Source organism: Cygnus olor, chromosome 15, assembly GCF_009769625.2.
Source record: "Cygnus olor isolate bCygOlo1 chromosome 15, bCygOlo1.pri.v2, whole genome shotgun sequence".
In the NCBI taxonomy this organism is placed as follows: Eukaryota; Metazoa; Chordata; class Aves; order Anseriformes; family Anatidae; genus Cygnus; species Cygnus olor.
In genome coordinates this window covers 12,294,124-12,320,231 of record NC_049183.1, presented here as the reverse complement: position 1 = coordinate 12,320,231, position 26,108 = coordinate 12,294,124, and the positions used below count along the sequence as shown (strand labels likewise).

Sequence of the window (26,108 nt, the reverse complement as noted above, 5' to 3'; positions counted from 1 at the left end):
CTGAAGACTTTGAGTGTCGCTACCTGAAAGCCAACCACAGGTTAACCACCGTAATTTCCGGGTTCTCTTTGCCACCAGGTCTGCACACAGTGGCAGGCAAAGAAAGGACGTGGCAATCTCTCCCATTTGATGCTCGGAGCCACAACAGACTTATCTGGCTGCCTTCCTACGGGTGATAAATCAGACCACGAGCAGTTGGTCCTTCGACTTTGCTCTCTTATCTGCAGTAAAGCTGGGGGAAGGCCTGCCCCAAAAAACAGCCACGCGAGCCTGGCTGCTTGTACAACCAGATGTCTGCCTTTTAGTCATCGTTATCCTCCGGGAAAGATTAACTCCCAACTGCAAGGAGAACCGTCTTTGCTGCCCGGGCAGGCGGCACGGCGCTCACCCACAGCCACGGGGTGCTCGTGGGGCAGCAGCACCGGAGCCTTCCGTGTTTGCTTTCCGGGCGTGGGTGCCAAGTGGGGCAGACTGGAAAGGTACGTTTGGCAGCTTTTCTGCAGGAGGCAAAGCCCTACCTGCTGCTCCAGCCACCCTGGGGCCCAGGGAAGGGGCAGAGGGCTGGGACTGAGCCCCCCGGGGCTGGTGAGGGTGCGCGGGGCTGGTGTGGTGAGGGTGCCCGGCTGGGAAGGTGCCCGGAGGAGGAGTCTTGTGGTGGAGGAGGGCGCAGGGGATGCGGAGGCAGGTGCACGGCAGGAGGCAGCCGAGGCCGCCTCCCGGAGGAGCCCCGCAGGGTGAGTGGGGCCCTGGGATCGGGAGGGGAGTCCCGGTGGGCTGCTGGGGGTCCCCCAGCGGAGCAGAGGCTGCCCCAGCCATCGGCCCCCAGCACCTGTGGGTGCAGGTGGCAGGGCAGAGCCTGCAGCAGGAGCCCTTTGCGTGCATCACCCACTGCTCCGGGTGGGCTTTGAGGAAGGCTCGGTGCTGCTCTGCCTTATTTATGGGCACGTGCTGGAGGTATTGCTCCCGGCGGGGGCTGCGGGGGCTTCTGCTCCCTTCCTGGCTGTCCCTGCCCCACAGCGCTGCCGCCAGGGTGGTGTTTGTGTTCTGCAAGGCGTCCCGGCTGCAGGCAGCTGGGGAGGGATCCAGCAGCCTGTCGTGCGAGGGGGATCCCGGACAACAAATCCTGCAGGTGGTCTGCCCCAAGAAAGGTGTCACTGCCTGTTTTTTTTTTTTTTAGCTCAGCACTCTCTTAGCATCCCCAAGTCGCAGGGGCACTGTGCAGGGCAGGTGTCTGCATCTGAGCACAGCCCGGCTGGATGCGGCACTAGCGCCGTCCTGTTGAGCTGAATTTTGGAGCTAGAATTACCCTCGCACCTCCTGGCTGCCTTTGTTTTGGAAGCAAACGGGCCCTTGGCTGCATTGAATTGCCCGGCTACCTTGCACGGCCGGGATCTGATTACCTCTGGAGCTGGGAGCCCTGGCTCCGAGTGGCACGGAGGCTTTTGTTTTTAATGACTTGCTCCGACGTGTTAAGAGTTTTACAATGCGGGAGAGCCTGCCAGGGCCGGCTGCTGGTGCCGTGGTGCTTGCTCTGCAGCCGGGCTGTGAAAGCTAATAGGAGGCAGCACGGCCTGGGCCAAGCATCCGCGGCACGGCGCCGGGCTGAGAACAGAATAAACGGGGCTAGCGATTAGGAAGCGAGCCGGATCGTGCCCTGCCCAAGCACAAAGCTTGGGCAGAGGGTGAGCACTGCCAAACCTGTCGCAGGGCGTCCCCAAAAAGCACGGGGGACTGCAGGGAAGGGGGCCCAGATCATCTCTCTCCCTCCTCCCTACGCCTCCAGCTCTCCCTGGCCTCCAGTTAATGTTTACAAGGCAGGTCCGCTCTGTCCAAAGAACAGATCCCTCCCCGGGATCCTGCTTCCTGCTGGCCGGGGCAGGGTCACCACGGCTGCACGGAGCAAAAAACGCGGCTCCCTCCGCCTCCGTGAGCCCTCGGCCAGCCGCCCCGCCGCAGGTACGCCGGGACGAGCCCTTGGGACCTCGCCAGCCCGCGGCCACCCAGCCCCGGGCATCTCCGCTTACAGGCGGCGGGAGGTATTTTTAGGGCTGTTGATCTGACACCAGCTGGGTTTCCTCTCCTACCAGCTTGGGGTTCGGGGAGAGGGCGAGCCAGGCGAGCGCCGGCTTTGGGTTGGTTTTTGTGTTTTAAGTGGATCGAGGTCATTCCCTAGCAGGCTTATCGAGAGCAGATATTTTCCTGCCTCTCGCCAGTCCATGCTTACAGGTTTTCCTCTGGGTGATAGTTACCGAGCAGCTAAAATCTTTGTTTATTACCAGCACGTCGAGGAGTGTCTGTGTTGGTAGAGCTCCGCTCGCTGCTGTTTTTTAAACCACTATTGTTATACTTGGGGAAAAAGCAGCTTTCCATAGATTAGCACAAAGAGAGGCCAAACACGGCAGTTTGTGCATCTGTTGGCCTTGAGATATGAAGCTGCCCTATAAATAAAAGCGTATTATTATGTTCGTCCTTGCTGTTTGGAGCTGCAGGGTACACAGCGCCCTGTGTCCCGGCCACCCTCTGTGCTGGGAGTGCTTGGGGTGAGCGGCTTCGGGGAGGGCAGAGCTGCCCATGAGGATGCTGTGGAGATGCAGGAATGCTCCAGCATCCCCAAAACTCCACCAGGACCCCCAAGATCCCAGAAGGAATGAGGCTTGCTCCCTGGCTGAACGTCAAGTGATGGCGATGCCAAATGTCCAGCCCCTTGGTAAACCCTGGGGTTTGCCCCTAGCATGTCACTCATGAGGAAAGGAGACAAATTTGGGGCGGGGGGGGGGAATGACACCACAAGGATCTTGGTGTTCTCCGGACTCCCAGGGAGGTGATGATGTGCACGCACTGTCTGCAGGGATGTCAAGGGCCTGATGGCTTGTTGGTAAGGGGCTGGATGGGGGTGATTTTAAGCCTTAAGTCTCTGGTGCCTGGTGAAAAAAGGTCCTGAGCCACAAGTGTGCTCCCAGGAGCACAAACATGGGCAGATCTTTCCCTGAGGAAACCAGAAGGAGCAAGGCAGGTGGGGAAAAGCAGACGTTTCAGGGGACACAGGGAGCAGAGACACCCCCTTGGAGACACAAGGGTCCGCTCTTGAAGGACGTTTGCATCGTCCTGCTGGAAGCAGCCCTGGCCACGGTGAATCGGCTGGCTTGGGTGAGGGACCTGCTGGAAAAGGCCTGGGGAGGAGAAAAACTCACAGTCAGTTTGTCCACGCTGCGTGGGCTGGGAAATGTGCTGGGACCTTCCCCCTCCCCAGCTTACCTCCATCCTGCGCCACTCCCCGTGCCTCTCCCTCCTGCAGATGAGTAATGCCACCCGGGCCGTGCCCTCTCCCACGCCACCCGGCTCCCCAGGGCCCAGCACGGTGACCAGGCTGGCCTCGGCCACCCCTTCCCCAGCCCTCGCCATGCTGATGACCGCCCACAACGACTCCCAGGACGGCCAGCAGCTCTTCCTGACCACCACGGCAGCACAGGTCATCTCCGGCATCTTCGTCTGGTCGGCGCTCATCATCACCTTCCACCAGGTACGGGCGGGACGGAGCCGCGGCTCTGGGGTAACGCTGGGGCAAAGCTATCGATTGGCACCAAGCTCGCTGCAAACCATCGCCCCGGGTGGGTATTTCCTCCTGGGGCTGCAGGGGATATCTCTGCCTCGGGAGCGTGGACTTTGCCCGCGTGCTGCTGGAGCTGGGAGAGGCGCAGGGCATCAGCAGCGCCCGCAGGCAGCTCCCAGCAGGGAGCCCCAGCACGTGTCTCCTCCAGCGCCCCAGGCCTGTGCCTTTGGGGCACGCAGCCTTGCAGCACCCCGCCAGCAGGCACGTTTTGGGAAGCTGCTGCTGATCTTAGATCCGTGCTGCTGGGGGCTGCCCTGGGGTGAGCCACTGCCTCTGAGAGCCAGCTTCAGCTCAGGCTCTGCCATCGCTGTGTGCAACGGGCACGCTCTCCTTTGCAGATCTACACGCACCTGCGGAACTACACCGTCCCCAAGGAGCAGCGCTACATCATCCGCATCCTCTTCATCGTGCCCATCTATGCCTTCGACTCCTGGCTCAGCCTCCTCCTCCTCGGCAGCCACCAGTACTACGTCTACTTCGACTCGGTGCGCGACTGCTACGAAGGTGAGCGCAGGGCAGCCACCTTGGCAGGGATGCTGACGGCAAAGCAGGACTCTCCTCCACCTGACCCATGTCTCTGGAGCAGCCTAGATTGCATGCGGTGCCAGATCTCCACCGTTTTCACTTCCAACTCTCCTTCCTCCACGTGGAGGTTTCCCCCTTCCTTCCCCATCAACAGCAGGGAGAGAGGCAGCCCACGGGCAGACACCTGCAGGCTCAGAGGGAGCCCAGCATCTGGTCATGTTCCCAGGAAGGGTTTTCTGGCTGCCTTTGAGGTAGCAATGCAGTTTTTCTAAAGGTACACTTACCTAAGAAACTGGGGAGTCGGGATGTTTTGAGGTGCAAGGGGAACTGTTGAGAGTTGAGGTTGCTCTTGCACCGGGTTGCTTCCCCCCAGGGCATGTGTAATACTTCAGGTTTGGAGCAAGACAGCGTGAAACAAGAAGTGGTGGGGCTGTCCAAGAAAACTGTTCAGGGGTCTGCTCCTTGCTGCCCACCAGCTTCTTGTGCTACCCCTTGGCATTGCTGAGGTCCTTCCGTGAAGGGCCCCGGCCATTGCAAGGCTCCTGGGCTTGTCTGGGAGTGCACAAGGGCCGGCTCTTTGGGCACTGCTGGGACACACAAGTGCCACCACGTGCTCTGCATGCAGGGGCTGTGTGTACACAGCAGAGCTGCTGCGTCTGCAGCAAAACACACTTACCCTGTACACGTGGCACGGTGCGTCTGGCTCAGAAGGATTTGACCTCCTGGTGGCCTCCCACCCACCTGGACCAGAGTCACAAACCCTGGTGCTGTGCCGGGGTGGATGAGAGGACATCTGAGCAGGGAGGGATGGGAAATGTAAGAACCCCCTGCACCTCCACCAGCCCTGCTGATCGTGCCTGCCCTTGCCTTGCCAGCTTTCGTGATTTACAGCTTCCTAAGCCTGTGCTTTGAGTACCTCGGTGGGGAGAGCACCATCATGACGGAGATCCGAGGGAAGCCCATTGCGTAAGTGGTGGCGCACCACGAGCTCCTCAGCCTTTCCTCACCCACTTTCCCCACCCAGCTACCCCAACGGCATCTCCTCGGCTTCTACTTCCAGGTCCAGCTGCTTCTACGGGACCTGCTGCCTTCAGGGCATGTCCTACTCCATCGGGTTCCTGCGCTTCTGCAAGCAGGTGGGTACCCGGCGGGGAGCATCGCCTCCGCTCCCCTCTGCAGCAAGGGACGAGGGCTCTCCTGGCTGCGTCTCAGTGGGTTCCTTACCCAAGGAGAAATCTTACCCGAGATGCTCATTTTTTTCCTCCGAGGGAGCAGCTCTGCCGGCACCTGGCCAGCAGCAGAGCGCAGCGCTCACTGTCCTTGCCTCTGACTCACTGCTGAGTCAGGGTCTCCTCCCACTGCAGAGCTGAGATTTTTATCTCTGTCCAGTCCCAGGTTAGCTGGACGGCTCCCTCACTGCCCAGGGCTGCGCTGCAGGGATAAATCCTGGCACTGGTCTGTCCCTGAGCCAGCCAGTCGTCTGCCTCGGCGTGGCTACACTGCTTTTTGTGAGCGCTCGGGGGCACAGCCCTGCTCCGTCCTGTCTGCTGGTCCTGATCTCAGCCCGCAGCGCTGGTCGCTCCAGAGATGGAGAATTGCTCACCCCTGTGTCCTGGGAGCAGGGGGCTTGGCTGTGGTGGGGCTGGGGGGGCAGGATGGCCCTGAGAGCACGGTGTCTCTCCCCTGTGCAGGCCACGCTGCAGTTCTGCATTGTGAAACCTCTCATGGCCATCGTCACCATCATCCTGCAGGCGTTCGGGAAGTACCACGACGGGGACTTCAAGTGAGGATTCTGGGTGGGGCTGGGGAGGAGGCACCGGCCTCTGCTGGGGAAAGGGAACAGGCTGGGTCCCTGCTCCATCGCAGGGGACAGAGGGGACGGGGTGACCTGCCAGCCCTCCCCAGGCAGCAAGGCCACAAGGAGCCCAAAGCACCCAGGAGCGGAGACTCACTGACCACAGATGAGATGGGGATGAAACGCTCAGGGGCCATCATACAGTCACACAAGAGAGAAAAAGTGTCAGCAGCCCCTGCTCCTCCACTTCCCCTTCTCCTTCCCCAGCTGGGCTGCCCCCCACGGCAAAGCCACACACACCTCCCACCCCCTGCTCCCCTTCTTCCCCCTGTGCCTCTGGCTGCGCTCGCTCCAGCAGCCTGCTCTCTCCCCGCAGTGTCCGAAGCGGCTACCTCTACATCACCATCATCTACAACTTCTCCGTCAGCCTGGCGCTTTACGCCCTCTTCCTCTTCTACTTCGCCACCATGGACCTGCTGCGCCCGTTTGAGCCAGTGCTCAAGTTCATCACCATCAAGGCCGTCATCTTCCTCTCCTTCTGGCAAGGTGGGCCCCCCATCCTCCTCCTCTCGCAGCACCACGCAGCCCAGGGATGCGGGACCAGAGCTGATCCCTCTCCCTTCCCCTGCGCAGGGACGCTGCTGGCAATCCTGGAGAAATGCGGGGTGATCCCCGAAGTTCAGATCATAGACGGGAAGGAGGTGGGAGCTGGGACAGTGGCTGCTGGCTACCAGAACTTCATCATCTGCATTGAGATGCTCTTTGCTTCCATTGCCCTGCGCTACGCGTTTACCTGCCAGGTGTACAGGGAGAAGAAAGAAAACACAACAGGTAGCTCTTCCTCTCCTCTTCTTTCATTTCTTCTTTTTTTCTTAAGGAAAAGCAACACTGCAGTCTCAGAGCACTCGGGCTGTTGCTCATCTGCTGTCCCATCACCCTCCTGCTCTCCCTGTTTTTCAGCAAACCTCGCCCCGATGCAGAGCATCTCGAGCGGGCTGAAGGAGACCATGAGCCCCCAGGACATCGTGCAGGATGCCATCCACAACTTCTCGCCCACGTACCAGCAGTACACCCAGCAGTCCATGCAGGAGGCAGAGCACAAAGCACCAGGCGAGAACGGGCACGTGGCCTCCAAGGCGGAAGGAACAAGCGGCAGAAAGAGCAAAAACATCGAGAAGAGAGTTCTGATCCTGTCAGACGAGGAGCTGTAGGAGAAGTCAGAGGGGATAGTGACACCGGAGAGGCTTAAACCCATGGAAGGGGGACTGTCTGAAGGCTGAGACAACCTGGTCTAATCGGAGTGCTGAGAGGAGGAGAGGGAAGCCAGGAACTCTACTCAAAGGGCAGTCCCTTGAAGGGAATATGCAATAACCCAGGGAAAGGTTAAATCAAACAGTGCCAGCTCCTGCCGTCCTGTCTCTGCTGGTGTTAGGGACCGGGCTCTTTGCTCTGTGGCCGAGCAGCCATGTGCTGAGCTCAGTGCTTTGCTGCCAGGGTTTGGGTGCCAGCCCCGTGCCTGTACCCTGGCTGGGGTCCCCAGCGACCCGGGCACCCCGCCTGTGCCATTGGACGGACTGGCTGCCCTCACCCTCCTCCCATCTGCAAGCAGCGCCCAGGCCTGAGAGAAATGCTTTTCTCAGCACGGTTCTGCTCTAGTTTCGCCTGATTTGGGTAAAAACATGATCTCAAGGGCCCCGTGGAGAAAAGCAGAGCAGGAAGGTGACTTCACTTCACCTCAAAACCCGGTAATGTCTGAAAGACATCATGCCTTATTTTTACATGTTTTCCTCTCTCCTCCCCCCCAGAAAGCCTATGGAGTCACGCAGGAGACCTTTACAGGGGAGGAAAAGTAACTCATCCTCCTCTCCCTCCAGATGGGGATGCAGCTGCCTGAGCAAGTCCCCCGGGAGCAGCAGTGGGACCTCACTCGGACTTCACCACGAGGTCTCGCAGCTGCGTTTCTGAGAGCTGCTGGTGACAGAGGCACTTGTTTATGTTTAAACCGACTTATCTCTAAGGGGATCAGCAGTTAAAAGGGATTCCAGCTTCCTTATCAGAGGCATTATTAGGGAACCAGACTGTGACTGGTGGTGGTAGGAATGCACTGACTGGGAACTGTCTGTTCCTCCTAACCCCTCTATTCCATATCCCTACCCCTGCTTGCAGGAAACAAGTGCTGCGGCCAGGCTGGACCAGACACTGGATGCCGGGGGACCTGGGGAGCTCAGCAGGGTGAGGGCTACGTGAGCCATTTCCCAGATCTGACAAACTCATTGCACCCTTGTCAAGCTGCAGAGAGGCACGCGGGGCTGAGCCCAGCCAGGGTGGCGGTGGCAGGGTTGCGCTCGGGGCAGGAGTGCTCACAGGGAGGATTTTCTCTGTATCCATGATGGAGAGCGTGCCTCCTTCTGTTAAACTTCCTCTCTGATTTTATTTTTTCCAATTTCTGTTCCCTTGCTGTTCATCAGATGGTCCCTGGGAACTTATTTGGGCTGTTGTTTGGGGTGGGAGCTGAGTAGTGGAAGGACAGGGGCAAATCTGGAGCTTTCGATTTGCACGGCAAACAAACCTCTGGGTAAGGCTTATAGCCATTTTAGAGCTCCTAGTGTTTTGTTGTTGTTGTTGTTGTTTTTTTTCCACCTGCTCCTGAGCTGCAAAATGTAAATTGCAGGATGAAATTATTTTATTTATGATTTTTTTCTAATAAACAGCAATTTCTACCATGGATTGAACAAGTGTTTTTCACTTAGGTCAGCGAGCAAAGCCCAAACTCTGCCCATTCCTGCTCTAATGCTGATGTTCTCAAGCTCCGCATCTTCCCTGCCCCTCGATGCTGGCCCAGCAGAAATACCTGCACACGCAGCATCCTCCACACTCTGGCATTCCCGCAGGGTTTGTGCTCATCTTTTTCACTCCACAAGCGGTGTGTGCCCCCCTGCTTGCGCTGCACCTCTTCCAAGCCTCTCCTAAGCTGCAGATGCAGCAGTTCAGAGCTGCCGAGTCCTCATCCGCTGAGCCAAGCCCAGGCTTCGGCAGCAACAGCGTAAAATCTATTTATTATTATCAGAGAAAATCTTATCGTGCTGGAAGCCTGGAGTCAACATGAGCAGGCTACAGCTGAGCCAGTCTTGCAAGTCCTCTGCTCTGGAGCTCCGCTGCTCGTACCTGCCCAGCCGGTGAGACCGCTGCCACGTTTGGTGTCACCAGGTCTGTAAACAAGGGCCACGTGCTTGACACATCCAGGTGCCGGAGCAGGACCCCGCTGCCTATGAAGAGCAGCGTCGACAAGGCTGCCTGGCTCTGTCGCGTAGCCGTCACCAAAGCAGGACTATCTCTCAGCAAACATCTTGGTCTGCGCTGCCCCTCCGGGATGGAGCCTGCTGCAGCTGCAGAACAGAGGCTGCTTCACCTCCCGGGGCGAGGACAGACTGCAGAGGTGACGATGGGGCATCTGCCAGCGGGCTCGCAGCCACTGAGATACAGACTCGCACAAGAACACAGCGAGGAGCGTAGTTGTACTTCATTGCACAAATGATCGACTCCAGCACATAATGGGCTGCATTCATTGCTTTTGCCAGCAGGTGTAATTCCCACTGCAGACGGTAACAATTGCCTATTTATGTCAAGCCCTGATTACTGTATTATATGTAAAACAGGTCTTTCTTGCAAGCAAAACACGGAGAGAAAAAAAAAATAATAAAAAACCAGCTGTGACTCATCCGAGTCAGCAGCACGATGCCAACCCGAAGGAGCCGTGCTGGGCTGGACCCCAGCTGGTGGCCGTGCTGTGCAGCAGCAGGCAACGCGGCTTCCTCCAGCAGGCTCGGCCTCCTGCTCCTCCAGAGCCTCTCCGAGAGGGGAGAGAGGTTCACAGCTCCTCCTGGGCTCTGCCCCTGCCCTCAAACCCCTGCAATGACGAAATGCATCTGCATAGAGCCGAAATACCCAAGGCGCCTTAGGTGGCATGAGTCGTCTAGCAGCCATGCTGCTGTGCTCCTCTGGCAGGATGCCTCCTCTTCTCCTCTTCCTCTACAACAGGAGCGTGGAGAAAGCTGGAGGCAAAGATGGGCCCTGCCAGCAGCAGGCTCTGGTGGTCAGCACGGCTGTTTTCCATGGACACGGCTGGGCTGGGGTACCCGGTCCTCTCGGGGCCCATCCTGCCCTCAGCACCCACAAGAGCAGGGGCTGACCATGCTGCCCTCAGACCGTGGACTGCAAGGCAGAAGCATTTCTTTTTTGGGGTGGTGGCACCCACTAGCGAGGCCCCAGACCTCCACAGGCAGCAGGTCACAAGACCTGCCAGCGGGACTCATGCGGTGCCAGCCCCACGTACCGAGACTTCCCCCGGCTCTAGGCCTTCCTTCCTCCTGCCCTAAGCACGGTGAGGGCCGGGTCTCCTTTCTCCCCTGAACTTCCACCTGGCTGAGTCCCGACACCCTCTTCCACCTCAGCTCCTGATCTTCCATCCCTGACAGACACAACGTCCCACCTTCCTCACTGCCTTCCCTGCCGACAGGAGCTGAAGCAGACGATGGAGGCCTCCTCCAACCGCTCACCAGTGACCACGACCACCCCCAGGCCTCCCCCATGTCTCTGCTCAGCCGAGCCTGGCCCACCTCTGGCACCTGATGGCTGTCCCTTAGCTGCTGGCATGCACAGCCTCCCCAGTCCTGCTGCTGTTTGCCAACAAATAACCCTACCGCTCGCTCTGTCCTTGGCCGAGGCACCCACCCGCCTCCAACACGCTGCCTTGGCCCAGCACAGACCCCATGTTTCCCCCCTTCAGCCATCCCTAAAAACTGGGACTTGTAGCAGGGGACCAAAGCTAACGTGGCTCCCAGGAGCTCTCCGTCAGAGGCACCACTCACTGCTTCAAATCCCAGAGGAACAAACAGGGAAAAACAAAGTATTGATTTAAGGGGTTAAAGTTGTTTCTCCACAAGCAGTTGCATAGGAAGCAACGCAGGGCTCTTTCACAACCCCAGAGGGAGGGGAGCAGCTCTCCCCACCCCAGGACCTGTCTCACCTTCCGAGCTCTCCACGCCAAGCCCCGCAGCGTGCCCCCAGCACCGTGACCAGGCCGCCAGTCCCCAAATGCTCTGCGAAGCCACCACCACAAAACGCCCCCGATGCTCACGGACAGGAACCATGTCTCACACGTCATGGCTGGGACCTGGGCGAGCTGGTGGCTCCACACGTACCCGACTGGCTCAGACACAAGAGGCTTCCTCCCGAAAATATAGGGCTCACCCGCAGCACTGCATCCAGCTGCACGCTGCTCAGGCGATAGCCGAGGGAAACACGTCCCTGAAAATCAATGCAAGCTCCAAAACGCTGACCATACACCAGGGCAAGTCTGAAACCAGAAAATGCTTTATTGGAAAGGTACAAAAAAACCAGTCACTGCAGCTAAATTTACAGCAATAAATTACGTTGTGGCTGTCAAGAGAAAGTAATGGACACATACACAGGGCTACTCGCCTTACAAACAGGAATCCACATTGCTTGGTATATCAATAATTTATTTTATAATAAAAAAGCAGCACAAAAATAAATATTGAAATGAAATTACTGAGTAACCACAGAGGATAGAATGAGCTGGTGATAAAAAACAACTTAAAACAGAAGACTTCTATCATTAAAAAAATGAAAGCAAGTATCCACCATCTACGGAAACACCCCAGCAGACTGAAATACAGACGAAGGAAAACAAATCCACGTTACAAAAGTTTTTCGTTTTCGTTTTGTTTTTCTTTGTTTTCTTTTTTTTCTTTTTTTTAAATAAAAACAATCATGACAATGAAGTTTAAATGATTCGAGAGAGAAGAAAAAAAAAAAGAAAAACCAAAATGCCACCTTCTCCTCCTCCCCGGGGTCTGAGCCGTGCAGAAGCCCGACCGTGCCACGCGTCCATGGCATTGTGCCCTCGCCCACCAGCACCTGTCCCTCCCCACGGCTGTGGTGGCACCCAGGGCTCCTGCAGGCGGTAGGGGTGGGCAAGAGCTGAGATGCTGACTTGCTTCGAGGGTCTGGAGGTGCCCTGGAGGGAAAAAGATTTCCCCACTGCCAATGGAGAGACCAGCAAAGGCGCCTACGAGACCAGGGACTCCCTCCCGGTACCTGTGTGGATGCTGCAGGCTGTTCCAGCATCCCGCTGTGCCCACGTTGCGGAGGAGCAAGGAAGGCCAGGCCCGGGAGAGCACTCCCAGCACTCAAACTCAGAGCCCACCACTCCTTGGCAAGCGAAGAGGGGCAGAGAAGGGAGCCCCGGCACCCCAACTACTGCAGCAAGAGATGAGCGAGAGGTACTGCGGCGGGGGAGCGCCCTGGGGACTCTGCAGCGGCAGCCAGCTCCCCGCGCCACGCTTGCCCTGGGTGTCAGGCTTGCAAGTGCAGGACGGAGAGGAAAAAAAAAAAAAGAAACAAAAAATCAAACAGAAACAAACCAAACCCCAGAGGAATGCAATGTGACAACCCCAAGCTGGAGGGCCCTCCGGGACGGAGGGTGGAGGAGCTGGGTCTCCAACATGGTCAACAGCTTTCGGGTCATTCCTCCCTCCACGTTACCTTGCAATTCTGATCCCCCTGTGGAAGTTTAGCCAGGACATTTCATTCCCCTCCAGGTCACCACCCAGGGAGCCCTGGACTGGCAATTTCTTTTAATAAAGATTTACAGTATCAAACTTGGAAAAAAAATTATTTTTTTTTACGAAAAATCTGTACGATAAAATGTATATAATTATATATTTATATATATATTTCTCTCTCTTTAAATATTTCCACGTGGTCCTTATGGATATCCAATATGGATTACCTACCATGGCTATGGTATCAACAGCTTTAACAACACCCAGGCCTCTTGTTCTTTATCGAGTGACCAGAGATTTAAGTGCCTACCAGCACTAAACTAGCAATCGCTTGGACAAGCCTTTGGCACCCTTCCAAGAACTGGAAAAAAGAAATACTTGGCCGCAAGGGAAGTGCCACATAAAAGATATGTTTCTCAACTCATTCCAACAGCAAGAAGACCCTCCCCAAGGAACAAAGTTCAACCTCTGTCCCCCTCCGTGCGACTGGTCTGCTTTCACCGACAGGGGGTCAAGGGCAGCCAGAGGGTGTTCCTATCTAGCCAGGAATGTTATGGAGCTCTGGAGCTGTTTTAAAGACTGGAAGCATTTGGGCATTTTCAAGTCAACTGGCCTTTTTCATTAAAGTTTTCATTTAAAGCCCCAACAGTGCCAGGAGTCTCCATTTTGCCTGTTTTCGGAGGCACCTGTAAAGGTCTGGGAAAGTTTCCAACGTTTGCGAGCTGGAGAACATGAGAGGACCAGGAAATGACAGTAACATCTTTCTCTTCCTCAGCTTCTGCTGCGGGAGTCAATAACTGGTACTGATACACAGGACATCGATCTGCCTGTTAGGAGATGGGGAGGGAGTGGAGGAGAAATGAGGTAACGCCAAGTGTCATCCAAACTCCACGGGTTGGAAAACCACTTGTAGGAAACTCCCTGCTCCCCTCCGTGACACGTGGATCCGGCGGGGGCGACAAGCCTGCAGGAAGCATTTTGCTCGCACCCTTCCTGGCTCAGTAAGGTCACGAAGGTAGGTGTTGAGGACTGAACGAGAACCGAGGCTAAGGCTTCTCTTTTCATTAACCTATTTCACAGAGGGCCCTCTTGGGAAATGCAGAGACTCCAATGACAAGGTGAAAAAATAAAAAAGGAAAAGCAAGCTAATGACTTCTTCCAAAGACAAAGAGGGCTGAAACTCTGCAAACTTACTGCCATTCAAGACAAGACAGAGCCCCGAACAACAAGTCGTACTGGGTGGTGGATGCCAGCCTCCTGCCCCCTTTACATGGCACTCCATTACTTCTCTTTCAGTCCAAAACACCGGTCAACTCTCCGTGATCTCTGGCTTCTACTCCAGAGCCCAAATCCCCATAGCTCTTCCCCTCAGCTTCACCTTCAGAAACCTCATTTCTCACCTGCGTGACAACAGGCATCGTCCATTCCACAAGTCTCTGCCCTGCCAAACTCACAGTCCCTTTTCTTTCCTACTTCAAAAAGAAAATAAAAAAGACAACGAAACGCACAAACACCAACATAGCTATTTTTTACAGTGACCTGGAAACACTCGTCCTTTCGGCGCTGCTGCGCGACAGCAGAATCCCTCCTCTTGGCTTCCTGCCCACTGCCGAGCCAGAAATCCCTCTCCCCAACCACTGCTCAGAGCCACACGCACGACTTCTCGGTCCCAACTCTTCCTTCCCCTACACGCGACCATCTTCGTCCTGCCCTCCGTGCGTCTCCCGGGGCAATTCACAGATTCCCGAGAGGAAGCGTCAAGTTTCAGGGTCACATTCACACAGGTTGTCTGAACACTGAGGGTTGTAGGCTGTACTCTTTGGATCCTGACTGACACGAGACAGAGAGGAAAAGCCTCGCACGGCTCCCATCTGACCTCCCCACAGCCCTCCTACGGCCATCAAAGAGCCCAGCTCTGCAGCTGGGACCATCACTGCCTACCCACCACTTCCACCAAAGAGGAGGCTCTAACGTCTCTCCTTCTCTCCGTGTCCCTCTGGTTACACTTCAGTGCTTTAAAAATGTCCCAAATACTCCACGCAAACCCCTTCTCAGAGCACTGAGCCCAGCAGAACCGCCCCGCCATCTCGCAGCCTCCACCTGGTAATACTTCCAGCATCGTTCCTCCTCGTCTCCCCCTCTCCTCCCCATCACACAGCTCTTCACAGCATTTACTGTGCCTCCTTCCCCTAAGCTTCAGGGAATCCATGAAAATAAAACAAAAAAAAGCCGCTATTTCAAAACCGCGGATCATTTGGAAGAAATACACTGCATAAATATACCCAATTCACAGGCACACCTTAGGGAAGGAGCTATTAGGAAACTTGGGGTTGGAATAAAGGAGGCTGCAATGTAATATTTTTTATAGGCCACACAGGTAGTGGGGCGTATTAAAATATGTAAAATATATATTTTTCCATATTTTAACAGCATGGATTGAAAACAAAAGGTTGTTCCTAATGTGTGAGGTCACACCCAAGCATTAGTCTCCATCATCCTCCCACTCCCATCCACTCTTGGCAGGATGAAGCCCAAACCGAAATGCCTATTTCCCTGCCCTCACGACAGCAGATGGAAGCGGGGAGGGTAGGGGAGACCCTTCTGACAGGGAGCAGGATGCCACTAAAGGAAACTCTTTTCCATACATTCATCTCACGTGACGATTTCTACGGTCCATCTGTTTCCTGGCTCTTGAGCATCGTTCACGAAGACTCCGGAGGCTCCTCGGGTATCTTCTCCCAGCTGGAAAGCTGCCCATGGCGGGGAGGGGGCCGGGGGAGGCAGGGGGAAGGAGGAAGCAACTTGTACTGCATACAGAGCTCAATCCTGGACACGAGGGGTTGGTGGAGCCACCGAGTCCAGAGAGAAGCAGCCAGTTAAGTTCCCTTTACAGGTTTGGGGTTTGTTTTTTTTTTGTTTGTTTTGTTTTCCTTTTCTTCTTTTTTTTTTTTTTTGCGCTTTTGGAAGAGAATCGTTAAGATGCCAATTCTTGACGTGACCAAGGACTCCGGAACAATGCATAAGAGCCTTCTCCCCTCCCTCCGAAAGGCTGCTAGTTCCCCCCCCCGAGGGCACTAGGACGCTGCTGAGAACGGCACAGAACTGGATGAGATTTCGGCGGATTTCACAATGGTGATGACACTGGTGGTGGCAACTTTGGCCGGGGTAATAGGCCCTCGCGCCACAGTACGAGCAAAGGTCTGGAGTGCTTCGTACTTGGAGCGCAAGGCGTCCAGCTCGAGCTTCATGCTGCTGTTTTCTCTGGCCAGCTTCTCCACCTCTTGCTGCAACTCAACCCGCTGCCTCTCGAGCTCCTCTTTCTGAGTCACGCGCTTGATGCGGCAGCTGGCAGCGTAGCCCCGGTTCTTCAGCGTGCGCCTCCGCTGCTTCAGCCGGATGACCTCCTCCTTGGTGAGACCCCTCAGGTGCTGGTTCAGCTCCCGTACGGACATTGACACGAGCTCATCGTCGCTCAGCACGGGGGCATTCTCTCCCGACTCCTCCTTTACCTGCAAACACCAACAGCACAGGGGTAGCAGCGGCCCCGCGGGCGGCGGAGGGGCTGCCCCCTGCCAGCAGCACGCCCCGAGGCACCGCGGGGAGCTCAAGGAAATAAAAGGAGACTGAATTCGTCCTTGGCCAGGACTCGGGGCCGAGCCCTGACGATGACACCCTTCACCACATCACGCTGGGACACCCGTGCAGCAGGCTCCAAGCAGAACAGCCACTTGTGCGCAGGGTTTAATTTGGCACGCTGTGGCTTTTCATCAAAGGCTGCTCGTCGGAGCACTGACCAAAACCAGCCCTGCGTGGCTTCAAGGAGCACGGCCTGATTGGGTTTTCCTGCACCAGAGAGACACCGAGGGCGTGTGCCTCTCTCTCGAGCAGGTCTGCTGCCACAACTACGCCCAGAACCTCCGAGACATCATTCTTCTGGCTCTTCTGACGCTACAGACACCTGGAACAAAGAGCCAGGACACCAGAAAAGCTGCACCAGAGCATGAACCACGCACGCCTGGTCCACCGCGCAGCAGGTATACCCGAGGCATTTACTGCCTTGTGGATCTGCACGAGAACAGGTGGAAGCTGCCTCTCCTCACTGCACCTCACCCCTGAGAGCAGAAGTACTGCATTGCCAGGCCTGGGAGCGCTGCTTTCAGGGTGCTGCCAGCACGTGCCCTACCCCAAGGTCTCTTGGATAGCAGCTGGGATGCTTGAGCCCGCAACCCCAGAGACTTCAGCCATATTTCTAGGTACAACTAGCATTCTTCTACCCTATCTCTCTTAGAGATCTTTCCCATAGATAATGGGAAATTATATCAGCACCCATTTGTAAGAGTCTCTCAGAAGAAAAGATGAGCCACGTGCGATGGGTGCTGCACGGAGCACGGCTCTGCCACGGCCTCCCCTGCCACCCAGCTGCACCCGCTCGGCCTCCCCTACCTTTAACGCCTTGTTCGGTTTGGGATTAGTCGTCATAACCTGAGCACAGTCTTCTGGACAAAACTGCTCAGAAATTGCAACTGGAAAAAAACAAAACAAGGTTTTCAGGTTACGCCACTCTCAGACATGAAGGCAGGTTAAGGGAAGAGACACCCAATACACAGCCCGAAACCCCAGTCCAAACCACCCCTGAAAAACACCGCACCATTGCTTAAAACCCTGGGAAGGGTTCAGAGATCCGCCTGCCCTGTACAGACGTGAGGAAGAGACATTTGTATGGACAAGCTCATTGCTTCCTGATGCTGAAGACCTCATCTTTTGCTTTTAAGCACACCGTGACGAGGCAGGGAGTGAGGGAAGGACACCCACCCGCCTGTAAACAACAGCGATGCGATGCGAGCGGCCATGCACTGCCACCTCTTTGCTGGGGGATCACCAAGCGCGGCCACCCGTGCCCCTTCCCCTGCTCATCTCCCTCCAGAGGCAACCCAAACGCTCCGGACACCCCCTTAGGGACCGACCAGAGAGTCACCTCCGCTCATAAAAGGCTCTGCAAAGCCACAAGACAACAACTCCCTTCATCCTCCTTTTGACGATTATTAACACGGCTTGACATTGAATCAGCAGCCCAGAAATAGGCTGCCTGGTTCGTCACCTGCTTCCAGCGCCGTCCCCACCCAAAGGCGACGCTACTGGAAAACCCAAACGCCAGGAACAAAAGCCCCCCCCCCCTCCAATAATGACAAAGCAAGGCAGGACTTTGCCTCTCCAAGCACACCGAGACCTGACGATGCTCGCCGCCGCGCGCTGACCCCCCAGCGATGTCTGGCGAGGAGCTGGCAGGTCCCCCCGGCGGCACCCTTCGCTCCCACCTCCCCGGGGGGGCTTAAATACATCCCCCCAGCCTTTCGGCGACGAGCCACCCGAAACCTCGGGTTTCGGTAGCAGCCACGGGGACCTTACCCTTGGCGAGGCGAGCGCAGCCGTGCCACCATCACAGCCTCCGCCTGTCGCTCCCCCGGCGGGGAGGGCTCCCGCGGCGCGCCGGTCCCCCCCGCCACGCCACCCGGCTCCGAGGGGCTGCGCAGCCGGCGGCACCGCGCCCGTCTGGCGGCAGCCCGCTCCCCTTCTACCCACCCCCCCCCCCCCGGACCCGGCCCAGCCCAAACCCTCCCCGTTTCCACGTCTGCGTCGTGTCACACATCCTAATCATTCATGAAAAATCCAGCCGAAGCATCCCAAGCATGATTCCCTTCCGATAGTTGCCATGGTGACCTTGGGAAAGTAGCCAACCCTGAGACAGTCGCCATGGAAACCGAGAAGCCCAAAAGCGATAACGACTTCAGGTCATGTCTGTGCAAAGACATCACGAGGTCGTCGGCGAGTAAACAAACTCATTCATATCTGCAAACAGCGGGTGGAGGGACCCGGGGGTGCAAAGGTGGGCTGCGGGGACACGAGGGAGCCGCGTGGGTGCTGCCCGTGCTGCTGTCACCTGCGCTTTGTCAGGCGAGACACCTCACTGTCACACGGTTGACGTACAAAGCGAGACGAAGAGCTGGGGGTGGAGGGTTGAAAAAAAAAAAATAATAATAATAATAATAATACTCCCGTAAGTGCAGAGATACTATCCCAGACATCAGGGTGCGCGTTCAGGCGCCTCCTCTTATTTTCCAGCCCGAGGCAGCGCGGCTCCGCACGCCCGCCGGAGGAGGGACGAGGCCGAGACGCTGGGTGATGAATGGACCGCTCCGAGCAACTGGTGCTGCTTCTGCCAGAGCATCCCACAGCCCTGCCCTGCTCTCCTCCAGCACCCACCCCGCCCCGGGCACGGCTCCCGCTGCCCCTTACTCGCCACGAGCCCGGGGTCCCCCCCAAGCCAACTTCCCCGAGCTGCGTCGGGCGCGAGGGCCGGCTCTTGCCTTCGCCGTCCTCCTCCTCCTCCTCATCGCTTCCCCTCGGCCGCCCACCCCTACCTCCAGGCCGGAGGCGCGCGCGCTAGCACGAAGGAGGAAGGAAAAGCTCCTCGCCTCGGCCCAACGGTCCCGGCGAGCTGAGGGGGAGCGGAGCGCTGCCAGTGCGTAAAGGAAGCGGCCGGCAGCCCCCTCCCTGCGCACGCGGGGAGCCGCGGCCGCGCAGGCAGTTGGTGCCATAGCTATGCAGTGAGTCACCAGCTGTTTACAGACTTGGAGAGCTCGCATTCCCACAGCATCAGGAACTCTTCCTCCCCTCGGCATCACCCCCCCCGTTCTTCCCTCGCCGCCCCCCCCCCGGCCCTACAAGGAAAGGGGCGCGATGCCGGCCCCGTTGGCGGCACCCAACGCGACGCAACGCACGGCGCGGGGCGGCCGGAAAAGGAAAGGCGAGAAGGAGGTGGGGGGGGAGCGCGACACGGCAGGGCGGTGACACCCACCGGTTGCACAAAAAGCCTTTTGATCCTCACCCAACGTGTCTTCAAAGCGCCTTCTGCGCCAGCCGATGGAAAAACTGAACAGGCCGCTTGGCCGCGCGGGGACGGAAAGAAACGTAAAAGAGCGCGGAAAACATGCGGCGAGGGTTGAGATCGCCTCCGGCGGGGGTCAGCGCATGGGTGCGAGGCGGCTCGGTGTGGTGACGGCCCCCCCCGGTCACCTGTCACCGTGCGCAGCATCTCCCGACCCCACGCCTTCCTCCGGCCGTGCCGCACACCCAAGTGCTCTGGTCGGGCTGCGGTCAGTCCTGTTACGTGGTGGGGCCATGTCACGGCCGCTGGTGGCACACGGGACGGGGACAAGGATGGGGACGTGCCCAAACAGCTCCAGGAGGAGCACACGAGCTCCCCATCACCCCGCCCACGCTCTCGATGCCCACACAGCATCGCCTGCGATCCCCACCAGTGGCACGGGCATGTCACCTGAACCACAGACCCCCACCGGCCAAATCCTGCCCCTCGGCACCACTTTGGGTTACTCGGCTCCCAGTGCCAGGGCATTCCCAAAGTTAGAGGCAAAAACCCCAGGACGGAATAGTAAATTGTCCCGCAAACATGCCGAACCCATGGCATCCCCCAAATGCACTGCTCTGGGGTCTGCGGGGACCCCACCCGCGATTTGATTACTCCAGCCCTTCCAGTCTGCACCCTCCTGCTGCCCTTCTTTCCTTAATTGCATTTGCTGCATCACGTCTAAAATTAGGAGCTCGGCTTTTTGGAACGAGGAGCACATTACATCTTTATTCTGTAAGCAGCGTGACACACTTAGGACGCTACATAAATAAAACAGCGAGTAGTAAGACACCATCCGTACGGGCAAAGGCTTTTACAGCTCGGCTCCACGCTCGTATCTAAAGCGAGTGTTTTGACTGGGTGTTGCATAAAAAGCCCTGGTAATTCCGCAATAAAGTTACCCACCGGCAGCCTCGCCAACGCCCTCTCTCTCCCTCACAGAGGGCTCCCGTGCCGCTCGCAGCGCCCTCCCCAATACCTTCCCCAAAACCCACCCCTGGCACCACGAGGCTGAGGGTCGCAGCCTGGAGCTCCCCGGCTCTGGGTGTTGGAGACAGCCCGGCCGTGCCGAGGTGAGGCAGAGCCTTCCACGAGAGGTTGGTAATTAAGAGAAAGAAGAGACGCCAGAACGCGATTTCGGACTTTCCACGCTACGGGGCTTTCAGAGCGCGTTCCGCATTAAGGAATTACTACAAAGGCTCTGCCGACACCCGACAACTGCGGATGAACTCGAGTTTTCAAACTCTTTCTGCGCCGAAAGACAGCCCCGGCCAGAACACGAGCGCCTGGCAAACAGCCCCGCTGGTGCTCAGCTTCCATCCTCACACAAGTACAGCAAACTGAAAACACGCAACCCTCACCTCCAGCCAGGCCAGCGCCGACTTCCAGAGGGCAGAAAAACAGCGAAACGTTCAAGCGGCGGCGGGGATCTCCGCCGGCGAGCCTCAGTTGAGCACCGAGGGGAATTCTCTGCTCGTTCCCAAACTCAGGGATTTAATTCCCGGGCAGCTGCTGTAGCAAGTTACCCAAATCTCCCGTTTATCCCCAAATCACTCCCAGCTCCAGGAGGCTAGCCGGAGGGACGCGCTTCCCAAGGACACCGCCGGATCCAACAGGCGAAGGGAACCACAGACGCTTCAATCTTCATCTCCGTGCCCCCGCCGCTCGGAGGCACGACGCGGGTCTCTGACAGGCTGCAGCACGGCACGCCGAGCACCATCCCTCGCCCGTCATTCAGAAAGCCCTTCCCCTGCTCTGACAACCTTCACACAGCCCGCGAGGCAGACTGACGCCTGTCATTCATTCGGAACAGGAGAGGGGAGGGCCGGGCTGCCGGCGTGAATCCGGGAGCGTATGCGAGGCAATATATTTGACACGAGCAGGGAGAAGACACCAGGAGGGGTGAGTCACTGTTTACTGTTCTCCGCGCAGCCCTCGCCCAGCTGGCCAGCTTTCCATTTCCCTTATGGATCGGAACCAGCATCCAGCAGCAAAGGGGAGATTCGGGAACCTTTGGAGCAAACGCGAGAGCTGCCAGGACACGGCTCTCTGGGGCGCTCTCTGGGGAAGCCTGGACAGAGATCAGACGGGCTGCGCTGCTTTGGTAAACAACCTCGTCAGATGCTGCAGAGAGCCTGTGGTGAGGGAGTGGAGCACCACGAGGGTACCAGGAGGGTACGCCTGCCACAGCTGGAACCCAGGACCTCGGGGGACACGAGGTGGCCGAAGGGGACAGGTACACAGAAGACACTGCCGGTCCTCACAAGCCACAGCGCAGGGCGCTCTTCCCACCGTGCGCTCACAAAGGTGGTGGCAGAGCTGCACCCGAATCACGTCCCAGCATCGTGAGCCCAAAGACACCCCTCTCCCATGCAGAGGAGCCGAGGCACCGAGCAGCAAACGGCTCGGCTCACTCACACAGGGTCTGATCAGATCCCATGCACATGGCCAGACATCAGTTTGGACATCTTCACCAGCTGTGACACAGGAAGGCAGTGGTGTGGCTATTTGGGGTCCTGCTGCCATGCAAAGCGAGGGGATTTGCTACGGGATCCGTCCCCCCGCCCGGGAGCTTCGCGGTGCTGCCTCTCTTCCCCCCGGTCCTCATGTTTATGGTCGCGGTGCCGCGTGGCTTTGCGCTTGCTTCATGCTTGGAAGGCTCTGCCCGAGTTTGAAGATAGCCTGAAACAATAGCTCAGACAGAAGTGGAAACTGCCTGCTCATCTCGACAGGGTGCTGAGCCTGAAACTTCCTGATAATTGAAAGTGCTAGCGCTGCTCAAGTGTTTCACAGCTGGATGTTTACAGAAACCATCAGCGAGCGAGCTTATCCCACAAACCCCAAGTGCCGCGGGGCCAGCACTCCCAGCTGTCCTCTCCTGGCTCCCCAGCTCGAGGTTTTCAGCGCCCAGCCCCGCAGCGCGCTCCGGCCATCAGTCACCGCTCGAGGCTGATGGAATCGGGAGAGCGTCGCGCCGATACATCCCCAGATTGCCCAGGTGGGCGCAGGAATGAGGTGAAAAGTGACAGAGCACGCTGTCCTCGAGGGGAAAGCGAAAAATAAAAGGCAGAAAACCACCGGCTGGTTTAGGAACACTTTTGAAGCAGGGCACGAGCGTGCCCTAATATAGCCAGGGACACGCGACGCACCGCGGCTCCGGCGCAGAGCCCTGGTGAGCCAAGAGGCCGGCAGCGTGTCCTGCTAAGGACAGCCGCCATGCCCCAACCTCACGGCCAGCATTAATTACGATTAATTAACAGCGTCCGGCACCTCCGTCAGGTACCAGCAGAGTTAACTCTCCTGCCGCCCGGCCCTGCGCGGTGCCATTGGACAGCGGCGGCATCCATCACGCCTCGGAAGTGACTGCGCGGGGAAGGCTGCTCTGCGCCAGTGTGTACACGGAAGGAGAGGGCAAGAGGCGCCGAGCACGCACCGCTCGCAGCAGCGAGCAAAGCCCAAGGTAAATTAACTCGCCGCTAAAGCACGGCAGCACCGGGCTGGGGCGCAGGGTCAAGCGTCTCGACGGCCAGGGCTTGGAAGGCAGCGATGGCACGCGTGGCTCCCGTCCCGCAGCCGTCCTGACGGCTCTCGGCTCCTGTCCCGACGCCTCCCGGCTCACCTCCTCTTCGCAGCCCCCCCGACGCCAGGGGCAGGCAGGTGAAAGCGAAAATGGAGGCCTCGCCGCTTCCCGCGGCAGCACGCTGCCCAACGGGGGCTCGTTCCTAATTTCAGACCTCGTGGCCTGCTTTCGGCACGGCCGGTGAAACAGCCCACGAGGGAGGCGAGCAGCCCCGCCAGGAGCAGCAGCAGCAGCAGCAGGAGGAGGAGGAGGAAGGAGGCCCTCGTCGGGCACTTGGCGAGTCCAGAGGTCTCAGTTCCCCTCCCGGCTGTTTCTCCAGCTCACGCCACTTTTCTTCCCCGTCCCCACCACGGACGGGCTTTCCCCACCCCCGTTTCGGAGCAAACCCCAAAATACCAGCACCAAAACTCCCCACCGACCCGCGCCCACGTGGCGGCCGTGCCCGCAGCCGGGGGGTCCCGGCAGCCCCTGCCCACGGCTGCGCCCACCCGTTAAGGAGCCACACGTGGGGCACTCACAGCCCCCCCAACCCCACTGATAGGAAAATCCCCGGCCCCACAAAGCCTCCTGGCTTTGGACCCCCAGCACCACACCAGCTTTAATAGGGTGTATTTTAAACACCGTTAAAAATCCAGGCACAGGCTGTCCCGGTGGGGGCACAGGATGGCCCGGGACATGACGGGGGGGTGTTGAAAACCCCAAAGCGGAGCCGTGTGAGCATCACCGTGCTCCCCCACAACTTCAGGCAACTTTTCCATCGGGCCACGCAGCGGAACCGGCCCGGGGGGGGGGGGGTCCAAAAAAAATGGGGAGGGGGTAAGAAAAGGGGGGGGGGGGGGGGGCGGCGGGACTGAGCGGGGCGGGGCGGGTGAGAACGGCGACAGCAGCGAACGGCAGCGGGGTCGCGGCACCCCCCAGCTTCCCGGAGCCCCCCCCCCCCGGTTCCCCCCGGTTGCCGGAGCCCCCCCGGCGCCCCCCCTCCACGTGCTGCCGGCCCTGCTGGGCGCGGGGCGGCGGCCCCACGGGCCCGGCGCGGTGGTGACTCAGCACTTCGAGCCCAGCCACCGCGGCGGGCGCGACCCCACCCGGACACCGCGCTACGGGCGCCGGGGGGCAGCGCCGAGCCGAGCCCAACCGGGCCGCTCCGACCCCCCCCCCCCACCCACCCCGTAACCCCCCCTATACCCCCCCTAGCGGCGCCCCCCCGCCCTTATAATCCACCCCAACCCCCCCCCCCCCCCCCGCCCGGCCCGGTGCCGACCCCGCCGTGCCCGCCGCGGGTGCTCACCTGCAGTGCCGGCGGGAGCGCGCGCGCGCTCCCGGGGCGGCCGGAGCGGGGGGGGGGGGGGGCGGCGGCGGGGGCGCTGCTGGGGCTCGCTCCGAGCCAGTCCCGCGGACAACAACAAGCGCGGGGCCGCCCCCTCCCCCCCCCCCCCGCCCCGCGCCCCGCCGCGCCCCGCCCGGACCAATCAGAAGGCGCCGCCGCTTCCGGCCCGGCCGCGTCACCGCCGCGCGTCAATCACCGCCCGCCCCGTGACGTCAGCGCCCCGCCGGCCACGCCCACGCGGGTTCATTCATGGCGAAGGGCGGCGGGAGGGGGAGGGCGGAGGGGGCGGGGCTACGGCGAGGGGGCGGGGTCACGGCGAGGGGGCGGGGTCACGGGGAGCCGCGCCCCGGGGGAGGCTGGACTCGGGGGAGGCTGGCACCCGGTGGAGGCCGCCCCCCGGTGGAATTTTCCCCCCCCCCAAGTGGAGGTGTCCCCGCCGGTGGAGGCTACCTCCAAGTGGGGGCCTCTGCCCCCGTGGAGGGTCTCCCCGGTGGAGGTCTCCCCCCCGGTGGAGGCTCCCCACAGTGGAGGTTCCGCTCCCCTCCAAATGGAGGTCTACCCCCAAGTGGAGGCTCCCCTCAAATGGAGGCTCCCCTCCAGTGGAGGTCTTCCCCCAAGTGGAGGTTCTCCTCCCCAGTGGAGGCTCCCCCCAAGTGGAGGCCTCTCCCCCCTTGTGGAGGCTGCCCCCCAAGTGGAGGCTCCTCCCCTGTGGAGGTCTCCCCCGGTGGAGGTTCTCCCCCCAAGTGGAGATCTCCCCTCAAGTGGAGGCTTCCCCCGGTGGAGGTTCTCCCCCCCAAGTGGAGGTCTCCCCTAGTGGAGGTCTCCCCCCGTAGAACTTCCCCCCCCCCCCATGGAAGTTCCCCCCTCCAGTGGAGCTTCCCACCCCCCTCGTGAAGGCCACCCCCACCCCCCCCCGGTGGAGGTTCCCCCCCCCACCCATGGAGGTCCCACCCCGTGGAGGCGCCCACCCCATGGAGGGGCGCAGCGCGGTGGAGGCCGTGGGGTTTGCAGCACGTGGGCCCCGTCACGGGGCGGTCACGGTGCTGCTTTGCTGAGCCCCCGGGACGCGTGCTGGGAGTCATGAGGCTGGCGAGGATGATTAGAGGCTATTTTGGTGCCCGGCTGGGCAGCTCCTGGCAGGGCCTCCCATCCTCTGTGGGGCACCGAGATGGTCCCCGCTGTCGCAACTCGCCGCCCCGGAGGCCAGCAGGGTGTTGCCAGGCCTCAGCTGCACCAAACCCACACTTTTTGTGAGTCCAGCTTGCTGCCACGGCATCATCCCGGTGGCACAAGCAACGCCTCGTCCTTTGGTGGCACCCAGGGGAGGTGCAAATGCCCAGGGGATGAATCAAGGCAGGTGGCTGACCAAAACCACGGCCTCCATCGAACCTGACCTCCCTTTTTTTTTGTGTGCGAGGCTGTCACAAGTTCATTGCAAAGCCAGCGCCGTCACGGGGCGCTTCGTGCTCCCAGCCCCAAACATCCTCGCTCGAGCACGTCACAGGATCACAGGGTGGGTTGGGTAGGACGGAACCTCAAAGCCCAACCGGTTCCAACCCCGCTGCCGTGGCAGGGACGCCTCCCAGCAGACCGGGGGTTGTTCCCCCTCCCTTGGCAAGGACGGGGTTTGCTGGTCCCCTACGCCACGGGGGATTGCTCGAGATTCTGCTTCTGGGGCAGCTGACCTGCCCACGCCCGCTCCTACTTTTGATTTTCATTCCCCGGAGGAAGCAGCTCTGCTCCAAAGGTCTGTTGGCCT

General features: G+C 59.1%; 2 protein-coding genes across 11 annotated transcripts; one reads left to right on the top strand and one right to left on the bottom strand.

Annotated features, from left to right (window-relative positions):
• The first annotated feature begins 8 nt into the window (after window positions 1–8).
• TMEM184A (transmembrane protein 184A) lies at window positions 9–9,571 on the top strand. Of its 2 annotated transcripts, none has more exons than XM_040574072.1 (9): window positions 9–479; window positions 3,296–3,520; window positions 3,949–4,114; window positions 5,011–5,101; window positions 5,196–5,271; window positions 5,827–5,918; window positions 6,307–6,476; window positions 6,564–6,761; window positions 6,891–9,571. In XM_040574072.1, the coding sequence occupies exons 2-9, from the start codon at window positions 3,296–3,298 to the stop codon at window positions 7,139–7,141; spliced, it is 1,269 nt and encodes a 422-aa protein (XP_040430006.1). In that variant the 5' UTR covers window positions 9–479; the 3' UTR covers window positions 7,142–9,571. The 2 variants fall into 2 exon arrangements, with proteins under 2 accessions (XP_040430006.1, XP_040430005.1); XM_040574071.1 differs by lacking the exon at window positions 9–479 and adding an exon at window positions 530–734.
• Window positions 9,572–11,287: 1,716 nt separating this feature from the next.
• MAFK (MAF bZIP transcription factor K) lies at window positions 11,288–24,437 on the bottom strand. 9 transcript variants are annotated; one of them, XM_040574061.1, is made up of 3 exons: window positions 24,311–24,437; window positions 16,961–17,040; window positions 11,288–16,026 (listed from the first exon to the last, which is right to left on the bottom strand). In XM_040574061.1, the coding sequence occupies exons 2-3, from the start codon at window positions 16,994–16,996 to the stop codon at window positions 15,592–15,594; spliced, it is 471 nt and encodes a 156-aa protein (XP_040429995.1). In that variant the 5' UTR covers window positions 16,997–17,040; window positions 24,311–24,437; the 3' UTR covers window positions 11,288–15,591. The 9 variants fall into 9 exon arrangements, with proteins under 9 accessions (XP_040429995.1, XP_040429996.1, XP_040429997.1 ...); XM_040574062.1 differs by lacking the exon at window positions 24,311–24,437 and adding an exon at window positions 20,804–22,885; XM_040574063.1 differs by lacking the exon at window positions 24,311–24,437 and adding an exon at window positions 19,374–19,783.
• Window positions 24,438–26,108: the final 1,671 nt, after the last annotated feature.

Excerpts from the sequence above, each read along its gene's own strand:
- TMEM184A (XM_040574072.1), top strand. The coding sequence starts at position 3,296 with ATGAGTAATGCCACCCGGGCCGTGCCCTCTCCCACGCCACCCGGCTCC. Across the intron at positions 4,115-5,010 it reads GGTGCGCGACTGCTACGAAG|CTTTCGTGATTTACAGCTTC; the intron begins GTGAGCGCAGGG and ends TTGCCTTGCCAG. Across the intron at positions 6,762-6,890 it reads GAAGAAAGAAAACACAACAG|CAAACCTCGCCCCGATGCAG; the intron begins GTAGCTCTTCCT and ends CCTGTTTTTCAG.
- MAFK (XM_040574061.1), bottom strand. The coding sequence starts at position 16,996 with ATGACGACTAATCCCAAACCGAACAAGGCGTTAAAG. Across the intron at positions 16,027-16,960 it reads AACCGAACAAGGCGTTAAAG|GTAAAGGAGGAGTCGGGAGA; the intron begins GTAGGGGAGGCC and ends TGGTGTTTGCAG.